The sequence below is a fragment of the Lichenostomus cassidix genome, chromosome 5 (assembly GCF_008360975.1).
Source record: "Lichenostomus cassidix isolate B80296 chromosome 5, HeHo_3.0, whole genome shotgun sequence".
NCBI lineage: Eukaryota > Metazoa > Chordata > Aves > Passeriformes > Meliphagidae > Lichenostomus > Lichenostomus cassidix.
The window spans coordinates 40,114,662-40,128,270 of NC_139486.1; the positions used below are offsets into that span (position 1 = coordinate 40,114,662).

At 43.4% G+C, this 13,609-nt stretch overlaps 1 protein-coding gene across 6 annotated transcripts in view; it reads right to left on the reverse strand.

Annotated features, from left to right (window-relative positions):
* The window catches only part of TSPAN18 (tetraspanin 18), a 114,913-nt gene that overhangs the window by 3,554 nt on the left and 97,750 nt on the right, over positions 1-13,609 (reverse strand). For all 6 annotated transcript variants that reach the window (XM_085062614.1, XM_085062608.1, XM_085062610.1 and 3 more), the window contains 4 exons: positions 10,636-10,710; positions 5,299-5,397; positions 3,847-4,026; positions 949-1,032 (listed from right to left, as the gene is read on the reverse strand). In XM_085062614.1, coding sequence (XP_084918740.1) covers positions 949-1,032; positions 3,847-4,026; positions 5,299-5,397; positions 10,636-10,710 — 438 coding nt within the window. The remainder of the gene's footprint in view (positions 1-948; positions 1,033-3,846; positions 4,027-5,298; positions 5,398-10,635; positions 10,711-13,609) is intronic.

Below are 13,609 nucleotides of genomic sequence, written 5' to 3' on the forward strand. Positions count from 1 at the left end.
GGGAAGAAGAGGGCAAAAGCAAAACAGAAAATTGTTAGTGTTAGCTGCATCTTCCAGAAGATTGGCAAAGCCCTCCGTGGCCCTGGGATCATCCCCATTTCTCCCTCCTGCCCAGCAGTCAGTGATGTAGAGAGGGGGACCCTTCTCACCACCCAGAGGAGGCTGTGACAAAACTCCTTCCTCTGCCTCTCCCTCCCCCCCAAACTGCTAGTGGTTACAGCAGCAGCCTGGCTTCATTCCCAAGCTGCCCTTGTTGTCACAGGGGTGCACGATCCACATTCCCTGCTCTGCACATCATTGCCCCTGCCTGGGATGAGCACAGCACAGCCTTTGTGGGAGGCTGCTGGGCCTCTCTGCCCAGACCTCTTGCCTTTGCACAAGACAGGAGACTTTAAAAGTACCCAGCCTTTTCCCTGCAATGCTACAGGGACATCAGTTCTGGGCTAAAACCATGTCTGGTGGAGGCCTGTTCCTCAGAGACATCACCAAAGAAGTGGATACTAATGCAGGACAATGGAGGTGTTCTGGAGCCAATACAGTTTCAGGCTCTAAATAGAAGGTTTCAAAGCAGAGGCAGAGTTTGAACACGTTAACCAAGAGCCAGATCAGTCGGCTTGCTGGGGCGCTGCTGCAGTGGCAGCACTGACTATATGGACCCTGTGGCGAGCAGTGAGTTCCCAAAGCCCCTGTGGCCAGCGTGGCAGGGCACGAGCTCTGTGCAAGCCCGGCACAAGGTGGCACTGCAGGCGTGTGGCATCCGTTATTCCCCTGCCTTTTGTGTCAAAGGATTAAGGACCCTCTTTCCAGGCAATTAAAAGCATAAGTTGGTAGCGTGCTTGCACATCCCCAGAGCAGCTTCCCCTGGTGAGGGGGAGCACCTGCCTGTTGGCCTTGCTGCTGGATGTATTACCGACACAGCTTTTGTTCCAGTCACACAACAGTAAGTACCTCAATAGCCAGCACTCCGATGGCAAGGGCTCCTGCCAGGTACACGTATGTCTCAAAGGAGTTCAGAATCACGGTGTAGCAGCCCTAGGAAAGACAAAAAATGTGGTGAGACACACCTGAGCAGCACATTGCAGTGTTGATCTCACAGCAGAGCCCTTGTTAGGACACGAGGTGCTCTCAGAGCCAGGCATGACAGACACGGCTCCCTCTCACCTCCTCACCCAGCCCCACAGCAAGGAGGCAGAGATCCACGGGACAGTGTTGGGGAGGGGAAGGTTTTGCTGTACTGTGGTGGGAGTGGTTCACACCCCTCACTGACCACGAGGAACTGTGGGTTCTTGCAGGGCAGAGAGGAGCAGCACAGAGATGAACTCCATCTGCAAAGGGCAGAGACTAAGCACAGCGAGAAGGACACTCACGGCAGGTGACAGACATCCCAGGCTGGCTAGAGAAAAGGATGATTTATTTAAAGCCAAGGCAGGAGATTCTTGATTCATCTCTCACAGCCAGCAGCTCTTTAGCAGCCCAGGACCTTTTCTCTGTGCTTTCCCCCAAAAGAGGCTGGCTGAACACCTGCTGATCTTGCTATAGAAGAAGAATTTCATTAAGAACTCAGGGCCATGCACTATGGCAATTATTTCACTTACAAAGCATAGCCATCATCAACCTTAATTAAATTTGTTATTGCTAACATAATAAACAGCAGATAGATCTTCCTGCAAAGATTTCAGGATGTTTCTGGAAACCACCAGCTTATTCTGGCCCCAGTTCTCCCAGCCTAAAATTTTAACCCACTGGGAAATTTCTGCACACGGATGACACATAAAGAGAAAAGTAGATTTGAGTTTGTCCAATACAACAAGTAGCTTCCTCTCCACTGAGAATATACTTCACACATATATTATAATCCTATCCATACTGCTAGGATGTTTCAATCACCTGTTTTTTTTCCTTCCACCCATAATAAAAGTGTCTTAACTTCAAAGACAGCACAGTTATTATGTGCTGGTGTCCGTGCCAATCATGCACACTGTGAATGAGGCACAACCAATGGAGAGTGAGGGAGGTCATGAAGAGGCATGAGGTCATGAGGCAGACCTAGGGGACCCAGACTGCTGGGGTAGTAACTGAGCTCTTAAAACCATGCTGTTGCCAACATGGGACCGCCCAGCATCAGCTCTTTTCCAGCCAAATTTTCAGAGAAAAGCATTCAGCCCAGCAACAAATGTTTGTGTGCTTGCCAGACCTCCAACTTTGACCCAGCCTCCAGCAAGCTCTGCTCAGCTGGCTACAGACAGGGGTGAGCACAAGTGTGGTCAGCACTGTCCTACCAGCATGGTGTCTAAGAGCTTGACTTTGCTCCAGGAATGCCTCAATTCAGCTCTCAGTTGCCTGGGATTGTGTCTCCCATTTTACCAAAGTGCACCACTCTGTGCTTGCTGACACTCGCTATGCACACAGCTTCTCCCACCAACACTCTGTGGTGACAGGGGTTTGCAGAAAGCCTTCCCTTTCCATAGGAGTGGTAAGCCTCAGCATCACCACTCAGGGAAAACTTTAACCATCTTTCTCAAAATGCATTTCTCTTTCCCTCTCTGCTGTCTGTCATCTCTCTCCTCTCCATCTATTCCCAGCATCAGACCTAGCAGAAGCAGCACGGCGCTGTCTGCTGTGATCTCTCACCCAGTGTGCCTTTGCCAACCATTTCCAGCTGCCAGTCAAGGAACAGTTCACATGCTTCTTCCAGCCTCCTTTCCTCTCTTTCTCAATCTGCTCTCAAGTGCTGAAAACAGGACCACTGCTTAGTCTGGAGGGAGAAGGAGGCTTGTACATGTAGTCAGTACCAAGCTCAGTTGGCTGAACTAAAGCTGAGGTGAGCACAGTCAGAAACTTTGCTGAAAAGTTTCATAAACATCACGTCTTGGTGATATTGTAAGGAAACATGTCCCAGTGTCAATGGGAAGAACTGTCTTTTTCCAGTCCAGTACTGAAAAAAATTGCCAAGTCGAGGGGCCTGGCAAAAGAATGATAGAATAGAACTATAGAACGATTTGGGTTGGGCAGGACTTTGATCACCTAGTTCCAGCCCCTCTGCCACCTTCTACTAGACCAGGATGCTCAAAGCCACATCCAACCTGGCTTTGAACATTTCTAGTGATAAGGCATCCACAACTCTGGATAACCTTTTTCAGCGTCTTACCACCCTCACAGTCAATAATTTTCTTCTGTAATATCTAAACTAAAACTACCCTCTTTCAGTTTAAGGCCATTCCCCTCCTGTCCTATAAGTACATACCCATATAAGAAGTCCCTCTCCAGCTTTCTTGTAGGCTTCCTGTAGGTACTGGAAGACTGCTATAAAAAATACCCTGTTTCTACAGTAAGGAGTAAAGAAGCAGAGAAATGCAGCTTTCCAATACCTCTCTTCTCTAGAAAACAGACATGGTTTTCTGTGGCTGTTTAACCCTTGACGTTTTGATTGTATATATTGATTAGGAGTCTTTGTAAACTAAATTGGAACCACTACTGCAGCCAGTAAGAGTCAACTCCATCCCATCCTACCTGACCTGTGCTGGCTTGCTAATTAACTTCTTAGATGTAGTTCTAACCTTCAGAAACACAACAGAACTTGATATAAATTTCCACCTCACCTCTCAATCCCTTAAGAAAATCTTAATATTTCTGATGATACAGCATTACATGGACTTAGCAGTGTATGCCATGGAAGGGTATTTTCAGAATCAGCCATTTGCCATCACTTCAAAAGCTGTCAGCAGGAGTGTAATTGGGTTGTGAGGTACAGTCAGGACCTACCAGATTCACTGGCTACCCATGACCACTGCAGCCATCTCTCTGCCCACTGTGAAGCTCCTTTTCCTAGCGTTTGGCCTCCCTTACCTGCCGGTTCTGAAACCTCTCGACACCTGACAGGCAAGCTTCCTTGTTGATAAACATCCCTTCCCGGCTCTGGAGCTCTCGCTGGCAACAAGCCTCTGGTGTTGCCTTTTCCAAAGAGGAGTATGGAAGATGAGGGATAGATTCAAAGTCTTCTGGTCCGTTCACTCCACAGCAGGCAAACTAGAGAGAGACACAGAGAAAAAAAGGAAGGCAGAATTGACACCTTTCCCTGAAAGCAGATATGAGAAATCTAACACCTATTCTCGTAGGGATCAAATCTTTAGTCAAAGCAGAGAAAACAACCATTGTTTCCAAAGAAGTGGCTTGTGCTTGTACCTTGGAGTTTCTGTTTCATTGAAGTCTTTTTATGAAGTCTCACTGTTCCTATATCATACTCTAGATTCTAAGGTACTACTGGGAACATTGTTGCAAACTACACAGGGCTTTGGAGCATATCCAGAATGACTTGCTTGAGATCACCCAGCAAGTCTCTTAAGGGAGCCAGCAGTACAATCCAGGCTCCCAACCACCCCTTCTCACCATAGCTAACGGCCAGGATTGTTGCTGGCCATTGTTGCTCAAAGGCACTGCTAGGTGATTCAAGTAAGGTCCTTCTTTAGGATTCCAGTCAGATGCCTTTTAAGGATTCAAGTCATACTCTGACTCTGTCTCCTTTCAGTCAGAAAAAGGAAATGTCTTTATTAAAGTCCTGAATCAGCATGAAGGGCAGCAATCATCCTTTCCTTTTAAGATTAAAATTGACTTTTCATCTGCAGAGGCTGACATCCTCCTTTTCACTCCTGAGGGGATACACTGTGGGGTGTACAGAGCACTAAGCTCATATGTGTACACATACACACACACAGACTGAACTTCTTGTGGTAGGTAACAACAACTGCAATTCCAATGACAGTCAGCCTGTAACCTGCCCAATTAGGGGTATAATAACAAAGTCAATTTTGATGGCTAATATTTCTATAGCAAAAATATATCATTAGGCACACTCCTACCTAAGCTGCCGCTAACAAGAAAACATTAGTCAATGCTGGCTTTTGGCTGCTGTTGGCTGGGAATAATTCTGAAGCACTCTGCAAAATGAAAGGCCCAGAGTAAATGCAGTGATACCCAGTTGCAAGCACCTCCACTGCTGTCTCTGCCTGATATTTGAAAACTGGGGGTACACATTTAGGTCTGATCCCTCAGGCTTTGGCAAATCAGATGACCCTGATGCAGTTACTAGGAGTGTCTCGCTCAGGACTGGCAGCAGTTCCACTTGAAAAAGACTGGCTGCCAGCCAAATTCTCACCTCCCTCAAACCACAAGCCCTGGTGCTAGGCTGGACACGACAGGATGGTTGGAGCAGGCTAACCCTGGGAGAGCTGAGGGTGTGGGCTGAGCACAGTTGGTGGCCACTGACCATGGGCAGCATGGGACTGACATGGTCTGACTTACTGTGATCATAACAGAGTTCCAGGTGGAAGAAAAGACATCCGTGTCGTTGTTCCTCTGGTAATGCTTCTTCAGCTCCTTGGTGAAAAACTCTCTGGTCAGCTGAAATGCAGACAGGTGGAAATGTAAAGGCTACAGCCAACACCTTTCCCAAACACTTCCCAAAGTTCCCTTCTGTGACTGCTGGGAGTTCTTTGGTTTTTTAGGTTTGTTCTTTTTTTTGCAAACCTCAGAGGAGAAATGTGAAAAGCCATTGGCTGAGCCATATCTATGTACAGGGTGAAGAGTACCTGTTGAATAAAACTGTCCCTCATTAAAATCAGGGACTGAATTACACCTATACTTCTAAGATAATGTTTACACTTAAATGTCGGTTGGTTTTAATTTTTTTGTTTGGGGTTTGTTTTTTTGTTTGTTTTTTTTTTAATTTTCAGTACTATTTGAAAGTATTTCATAAATCGAAACAGGCCTAAACCAGATTTTAGAAAGATCCTCAAATTCGTACCCAAATTGTATTTTCACTTGCTGTGCTTCAAGAGGTCTGCAAGCAAAGCATGTGGACTTGTCATTCAAACCAGTTAACTTTTCATTCAAACCAGTTAACTTCCCACTAACAACAGGGGAACTGGTCTGAATTTACTTCCATGTATGAGAAAGCAAAATGAAGCCCTAACATGAAACTTTCTGGAAATGAAAAAGAAGTAAAAAACATATAATGAATAGAAAATAGTAAAGTCAGTTTATGAATCAGAAAAAACCATGATTTGCTTGACAATGCTTACTGTTATCTAAATTACCTGCCTACATGAAGAAAAAGAAATCCTCTTTATATTAGTGTTTAGATAACTTAAACATTTTTCTTAAGGTGAACAATATAAATTATTAGAATTTCATTTACTCCTGTTTATATTTATAGTAGAACAGAAAAAATGCACAAACGATTTGTCTCAGAGTCTTCTCAAGAAGTTAAACACCTTGAAATTACATTTACTTAGGATGACTCTCTGGAGGAATACTAAATATACAGTCCTAATAGTCTTGGTAAACTGAACATCCCAGTTCAATCTTGCTGCCTTTCTGTCACTTCAGGACAAAAAACTGAAAGAAATCCTCTTTTCAGGTTCTCAGTAGGTCTTGACTCGTGTGGTCCCTTCTCCGAAATATCTCGTGATTTGTGATCCTCAAAAGCAAAATCTTCTGCCACTGCAAAAGCCACAGTGAAGGGGGCTGGACTTGGCTGGCTTCAGCTCTGCTGTGATGTTGCATATTTGCAGGATCAGGAATTAAGCTGCCTGAGAAATACCCTTTCTCTACCCCCCTGTTGTTCATACAGCACTGCTGACGCAGTAACAGAGACTGCAACAAGCTGGTTTCAGGTTCTTGATATGCAACGTGAAATATCACACATACACATGCATATGTATGAGCTCCATGGGTGGGCACAAAGGCACGAGCACAAAACTGTTTGTTTCATTTGTAACTGTACCACAAAATCTAAGGACAAAAAAGAAAAAAGGCTATGGTGACTTTTTAAAGGATCCTGAATACCACTTAATATTGTTTTCTCTTTTACAAATACAAACAAAGGCCAAATGTAATTACTACCTCAGTACTGGGTAAAACTTTGTCACAAATACTTGAATCATGCAGTTAGCTCAATCTCACTCCCTTTAATTAGTTATGCTGTTAAATTCCTAAATTAATTTTTGGTTCAGATATTCACTAATTTTTTGCTTTTGTATATTAAAATACCAGAGGACATGGCATTTTTCCTTTGGGAATTTGGTGCACTGAGGGAAGGTGAGATTAGAAAACCTGAAATATGTCCTCAGTGTTCTCCTTTCCTTCCCTTTCTCTGCGTACTTTATCCACACAGCATCCAAGCCTGCAGACATCAGCATATTATTTTGAGGCTCGTCTGTTCCTGAAGCACAGACTTTGAAACTGATATTACCATTGGTAGTAATCCCAGCCGGCTGCCTTTGTTGGGGTCTAAAACAAAAGAGTAATTTAAATATAAAGTGAAACCTTTATTTTGACAGCAGCAATCCCAGAGGAAATAGCTGAGTTAGTGTGTGATTTTTACAACACTTGGCCTAAAACAAAGCCTAGTGCTGGAAAGGTAAGTTTGCCAGGAAAATAACTGATTCCATTTTGTTGCTCTTAAACTGCTTATCCTGAGCCTCTCAAGTTCAGAAAAATGGGGATAAAAAAAAAGTTATTATTTTAAAAAAATGCTGACAAAGGGGGATGAAATAAGACAGTCCTATTGCCATGCCCATGGCCCTCCTCTAGCTGAAACTAGTACTGGACCTGATGAGGTCTGTGCACATTGGATTGCTCTGGCAAGAACCATTCAGAAGGGAAGAAAGTGATAAAACTAGACCTTCACATACACTTTGCCAACAGAGTTGTGGCAGCCACAGCCATGAACAATAAGGAGTTGTTCAGCTGTGTTTTGGGTGGGGCACTTCCAATGCAGCACATGCATGCATATATTTACATGTCAGTGAGTGAAGTGTGACTGTATTGTCACACTGGCTCAACAAATAGCTTTGCTGGGGTTAGTGCAGCCACGTGAAGGGGGTTTAGAAAGAGGAGGGCATTTCTGCACAACACAGGCTTGCTGGCACTGCCCAGGAATGTCACAGCCTTCTCATGCCACCCTGTGCTCAACAGTACTGAATGCTGTGCAGGAAGCTGCCTGCATGGTGCCTGCTTGGGAAACAGGACACACTCCTATCCATGGGCACTGGCCTGGAACATTCCTCTTCCTCTTCAGAGACTGCTTTTAAACAGTTCTTTGGAAGTGCAGCTGGACTTGCAGATCACAGTAGCTCACCTTCATGAACAACACCTTCATTTACCCCACCACCTCGTTCTGCTTCACTGACTCTTCTTCTCATGTCAAATCTCAGCAGAAAACATCTCTTTTCTCCCTTATTTTTGTCTCTTAATTTCTCTCACTCCCTTAGCTGTTAATAATTTAACCCTGTTGAGTGTTTGGGAACTGGTTTAGATGTGAAACTATACAAGAGAAAGCTGCACTGTACACCAATCTGTAAAGCAAACAGATAAAGTGTATCTTTTGCCTCATTTAACACACCCAGAGAGGCCACTGCCATGAAGACTAGTGCAATGACTATCACAGAATCCTGCCTGGCAAGCTTCAAAGAAATTTAGATAGACTTAATGTGCATTTGTCACCACATGCCTTGGAAGTAATTTGTTTTGCAAGGAAGAGAAAAGCACGTGTGATCTTGACCTTAAACTGCTACTGTGAAGAAGTCTTTCTGACGTGGGGTCAGTGAAAGACCACCTCTGTCCCCATGGACTTCCTGTTCAGCCACCCAGCTCACCCCAACCCAAAGGTGACAGCAAAATTGACCACAAGTAGTTTCCAAGCCAAAGGAGCTAACACCACAATATATAGCAGCACCAAAACAAGGACATTTTTTTTCAGAAGAAAGCTGAGGAGAGAGCAAACCACAAGAACTTGCAGATCAAATTTGACTTGTGTATAGAGCCATCTCCAGCTATGCTGGGATCTGACGTTCTTCATTCCTTCCCATTTAAGCCCTTCCTGTCACTCATTCTGACAGAGTGGGAAGCTGGTGATACAAACAAGGAGACAAGCTCAGGAAAGATAGAAGTTTGTTCCCCTTCAAAGTTTTATCTCACAAAACACTGCCAGATGCCACAGAAGTCTAGAATAACCACTGCGACCTTATCTTGCAAGATAACATGACCTTACATGTCCCGCGGCTGCCATGGGAGGGGAAGGCACTGATGCTTTGCCCAGAAGTGAGCTGTAAGTGAGGAGGACAGGGCAGTCACCATACCCCAGGACTTGCAACAAGCCTGGGCAGCTTCTTGTACCTTTGAAAGGTTTCCCACAGAGATGAGGGAGGTGGGAGCTGCCAGCTGCTTGCCCAGCCCCTGCTCCCCAGGGACAATGTTCTCTCTCTCTGTCACAAAGCACATACCTGGGTCTGCAGGGCAGCTTCAATGTGTGTGGTCTGCTCCTTGTGCTGAACCAAAGGAATTCTCTAAAAATGCCTATGAGTGGAGCTGTAATGACCAGAAGGCACCAGACCCCCCATGCTGCAATCTATTTATAGGTGTTTCCATGAGGACATGATCTCAAAGCCTAAGCTGGAATGGGGCACCCACCCCATCCCTTCCCCACTGCCTTCCAATCTAGGGCAAAGACAAAAGACCACCAGCTTATAAACGGAAAAAAAATCCTCTCACTACCACCCCCAAGTTCATCCTACTATACAAACACCACACTGTCTTGCTGTGAGTTTGCTAAGTTTTGTTTCTTTTCTATCAAAAGCTTTTCAAAACGAATAAAATTAAAAATATATCCTAGTTCAAGAAAATCTTCATTACACATAGCCCCTTCTTTGCTCATACCACATTTCTCTCATGTTCAGTACAGCAAGTGTGCTTGTATGTTCTCTTGCTACTGGCAGAGGCCAAATAAGCAAAATAAATACTAAGAGTCACTAGTGACCACCTCTACTAGCCAATGTTTTCTCACAGCCTTCACTCAGAGAAGGATGGACCTACTTCAGTCAGACTCTGCTTTTCATGTGTGAATATAAAAAAATGCACAGACTTTTGCTGTTTAGAGAAAGAAATGAGACTGTGGTTACTACTACTTTACTAAAAGTATACTGCTAGCACAGGGAAGGAATGATGGCCATATAATGACATTCATTGCAGAAGAATAGAGAAAGGCTACATCATGTGAAGCTTTGGAGAGAAGGACGAAACTCTAAGCCTGGCAATATGTGGGAGGAGATTTGCTTAGGGCAGGTCAGAGGGAATATTTTACAAGCAGTATTAGTAGGAGTCCAGTGAGGAGCAGAACATGGGCGTTCAAGGATGAATATGATTAGAAGATTCATAAGAGATTTTTTGCACTGCAGAGCAAGCATTGGCTCTGCTGGTAAAACAGGAGTTTTCACTATTAATATTAAATACATGTTATATTGAAAAATGAAAGTAGTTGCTTTTAATCATAGTGTGACTTTATTATAAAACTTTTCCCTGATGGAATGTGCAGCTGGTTTGGCTGCAAGAGAGTCAAGAAGACTCTAAAAGACTCTAAAATCGTCAGGAATAAGTAGTCTCCATAAACTACCATCCTGCACTAACCAGGTTAGTTAGCATTCCCTGACATGCTGACAGACTGAGGGTAGCACCGAAAGAGGTTTGCTGATATTTGAAACAAACAAACACCCTACAGACAAGCCAGCCACAGTCTAGCACCAGCTCCAGCTGTGTATAATCCCACTGGGGTTCAGCATTTGCCCACCGTCAAATACTTACATTTTCTCTGAATATAAAAGCCAGGATTGCAGCTGAAAGCTCCGCCAGGAAGATTAACAAAATAAACATGAAGAACTGAAAAAGAGAATATAAAAAACATGGACATAGCATTAAGTGTGTGCAATGGGTAGTAGGAATGCAGGGTTTTGCTAATCACAAAACAGATGGTAAAAATAATAAAGGAAAACTATTTTATCCCCTGACAATTAAAAACCCCTATGAGACAGTCACTCGGAGGACACACATTCCCTCTCTGACTTCATAACTGGGCATGGGAGCTTGTGACACTTTTGCCTTGTTCTAATGGGTAAAAGCAAATAAGGTTACAGAACATGTAGTATCCCCGATAAATTTGCACCAGGTTAAAGCGGTAAAGCCTATTTTGGTGGGAAAATGTTATATAATTGTGGACATGCTCACACAGTGTGAAACTGTCCAGACACAAGTGTAGGTATCACATGAAAATGCACACACACCCCTGATCATAACACAGACAACACAATTTTACTGTAATATAATCATATTTTGTGTGGAAGAAGGCAGTGGGATATACACTCAAATATTTATACCTATGACTAAAAATGGACTCTTTTAATTTCAGGACAAAATTAGCCTTGGTTAATATCCCCCTCCACACAATCAGGTTGCACTGAGATAAGTACTAACCACAGAGGACCTCCACAGAAAGTTGATAATATACAATAATAATTTAATTTGACTATGCAAACATCATCCTTGTCTTGTATGGTATCCAAAGTGTGCATATTCATATTGTTAAAATAAGGGCACACTGCAGACTTAACAGAAAGCATAGTCTGCAGATTAAGTGATAATAAAAGAGAAACAGGTATCCAGTTTGAAGTAAAACCCTTGCACTTATGTCATCATAATTTTGGGAAAAGGAAAGGAAAGCAAAACAGAGAAGCACGAAGAACTGGAAAAAAGAAATACTTGTCTGTTCAATCTAAGCTGGAACTGTATTTCCTCCTGTTGCCTTTGCAACCTTCTGCTGCTTCAATCTGAAAGTCCAGTTTTCAGTCTTACTAAAGGCACCTTGTTTCAGTGATTTTACCAAGCCTGAGTGATCCACCATGCCTTCATCCCCCAGCCCACAGAAGTAAATCCTATGCACTTAAGTGATCTTATCTCCAGAGACTGACATCTTTCTGTGAGGATGCTGTTCCCAGGACCTTATCTACCCAGAGCACTCAGGTACTCGGGAGTGTTTCCAGCCCAGAATGAGTGATGGGACTCCTGTGGGCTCCCACTGCAGATTCCACCTGTTCTTGTGACCAATTCTCAGTTACACTGATGCCTCATGCTAATTTGATGCTGCTTCAGTCCATATGAAATGGTAAAAAGAACATGCAGGGATGTGTCCTGTTAACCTTAAAACAACAAATGCTGGTGCTGAGGAACAGCTATAGGAACAGAGCAGAATGTGGCTAGATTCACACTCTCTCCCAAAATAACATTTATTTCCATTTTTGTAGACAAAACACCATAGGTCTGAACTAGGTGGATATTTTTATGTTCTTATATCGATAAAGAGAAATTACCATTTGAATCAGAGTGTCTAAAATTCAAATGACGCAAGAAGGAGCCCACAGACTCTGAGATGATTTTACAGAACTGAGTAAATGTTAAGAAATGAACTCACATTTTGGCATATGCAAGAAGGGAAAAAGTGAAGGGAGAACCTTGTAAGATAACATCATATGAAGGGTAATAAACTTGGTACATGTTACCAACGAAGGCAGATGAAGCAACAAGTAAAAATAAACACAAGAGGAGTCTGGATGGGGCTTTTTTTTGCATGTGGGAGAAGTTTATAGAAGGTCTTTCTGAAACAGAAAACAGGCAAACATGGCCAGAAGTACTATTGTGCTCCCCAAGCAATAATTTATAAACAGTGTCTGAAACGCTGTGCATTGTGCACTTCAATAATGGAGAGAGAATTCAAACTACCTGCTTGGAATGGGCAAAATGTTGTTTTGTTGTCAATTATCAGAGCTGTAAGTGATTTTTCCCCACTGGAAAAGCACATGCACCCCCCTGTCACATTTGTCTTCCTGTTTCTGCTGTGGAAACAAAAGAAAAGGAGCCTGGGCTCAAATGACAAAACAAGAAAAGTCAGATGAGCAGGGATTTTGGTTTCTAGCAGCATGCTGTTGCTTGATTTTGCTGAACTAGTTAACTCTCTAATTTATTCTTCTTGCTGGAGTTTTCTGTGTGGCTTCTTTTTTTCCTGCTCAGAGACTGTTTTAATTTCACCACAGGAGGGCAAAGAACAAGTGATGAGAACGAACGACGCTTTGCAAATTCACATCATCATCCATCAAGGGATCTCAGCATAGTCACTAAGGTCTAAGGTGGTGATCAAGTGATTAATCCCATCACCCTGCTAATTGCATTTCATTTACTGATTACTGGGAGGCACATGTTCACCCGAGCTCCAGCACAGGTCTGTGCAGAAGTGGAAGCAGTCCTTCCCAGATTATCCGTGATAAGCTTCATTATTATTCCCAAACTGATTTACACTTATATTGTGCACTCTGCATTACAGATTTGTAACAGTTACAGTAGAAAAAAAAACCCCACAAGCAGCCATTAAGGCTGATGAGAAAAAGAAGACAGATCATCAGTGTTTCAGAACTTGCTCCCATTCTGCATCTGAAGGGGAGTAAAAATCTGCTTAATATGTTTTTCCTTCCAAAAATTAAATTGATTACTGGTATGTGAGAGCGCAAAGCAGACAGCTGGTTACTCTATGGGACACAGTAACCTCACTTTCAAATTCAAGCTTGATACCCAGAATTTGAACACAGACACTCCCAACATCCAAGGAGAACATCCTGAGAAATGGGATCTCTCATACTTGTCAACGATCTTGCCTCAGCTCCAGATGATGGTTACAGGATTTTTCACAGAAGTGGTTTATCAGAAGTTTACACAAATTGATTCTCAGTGTTCA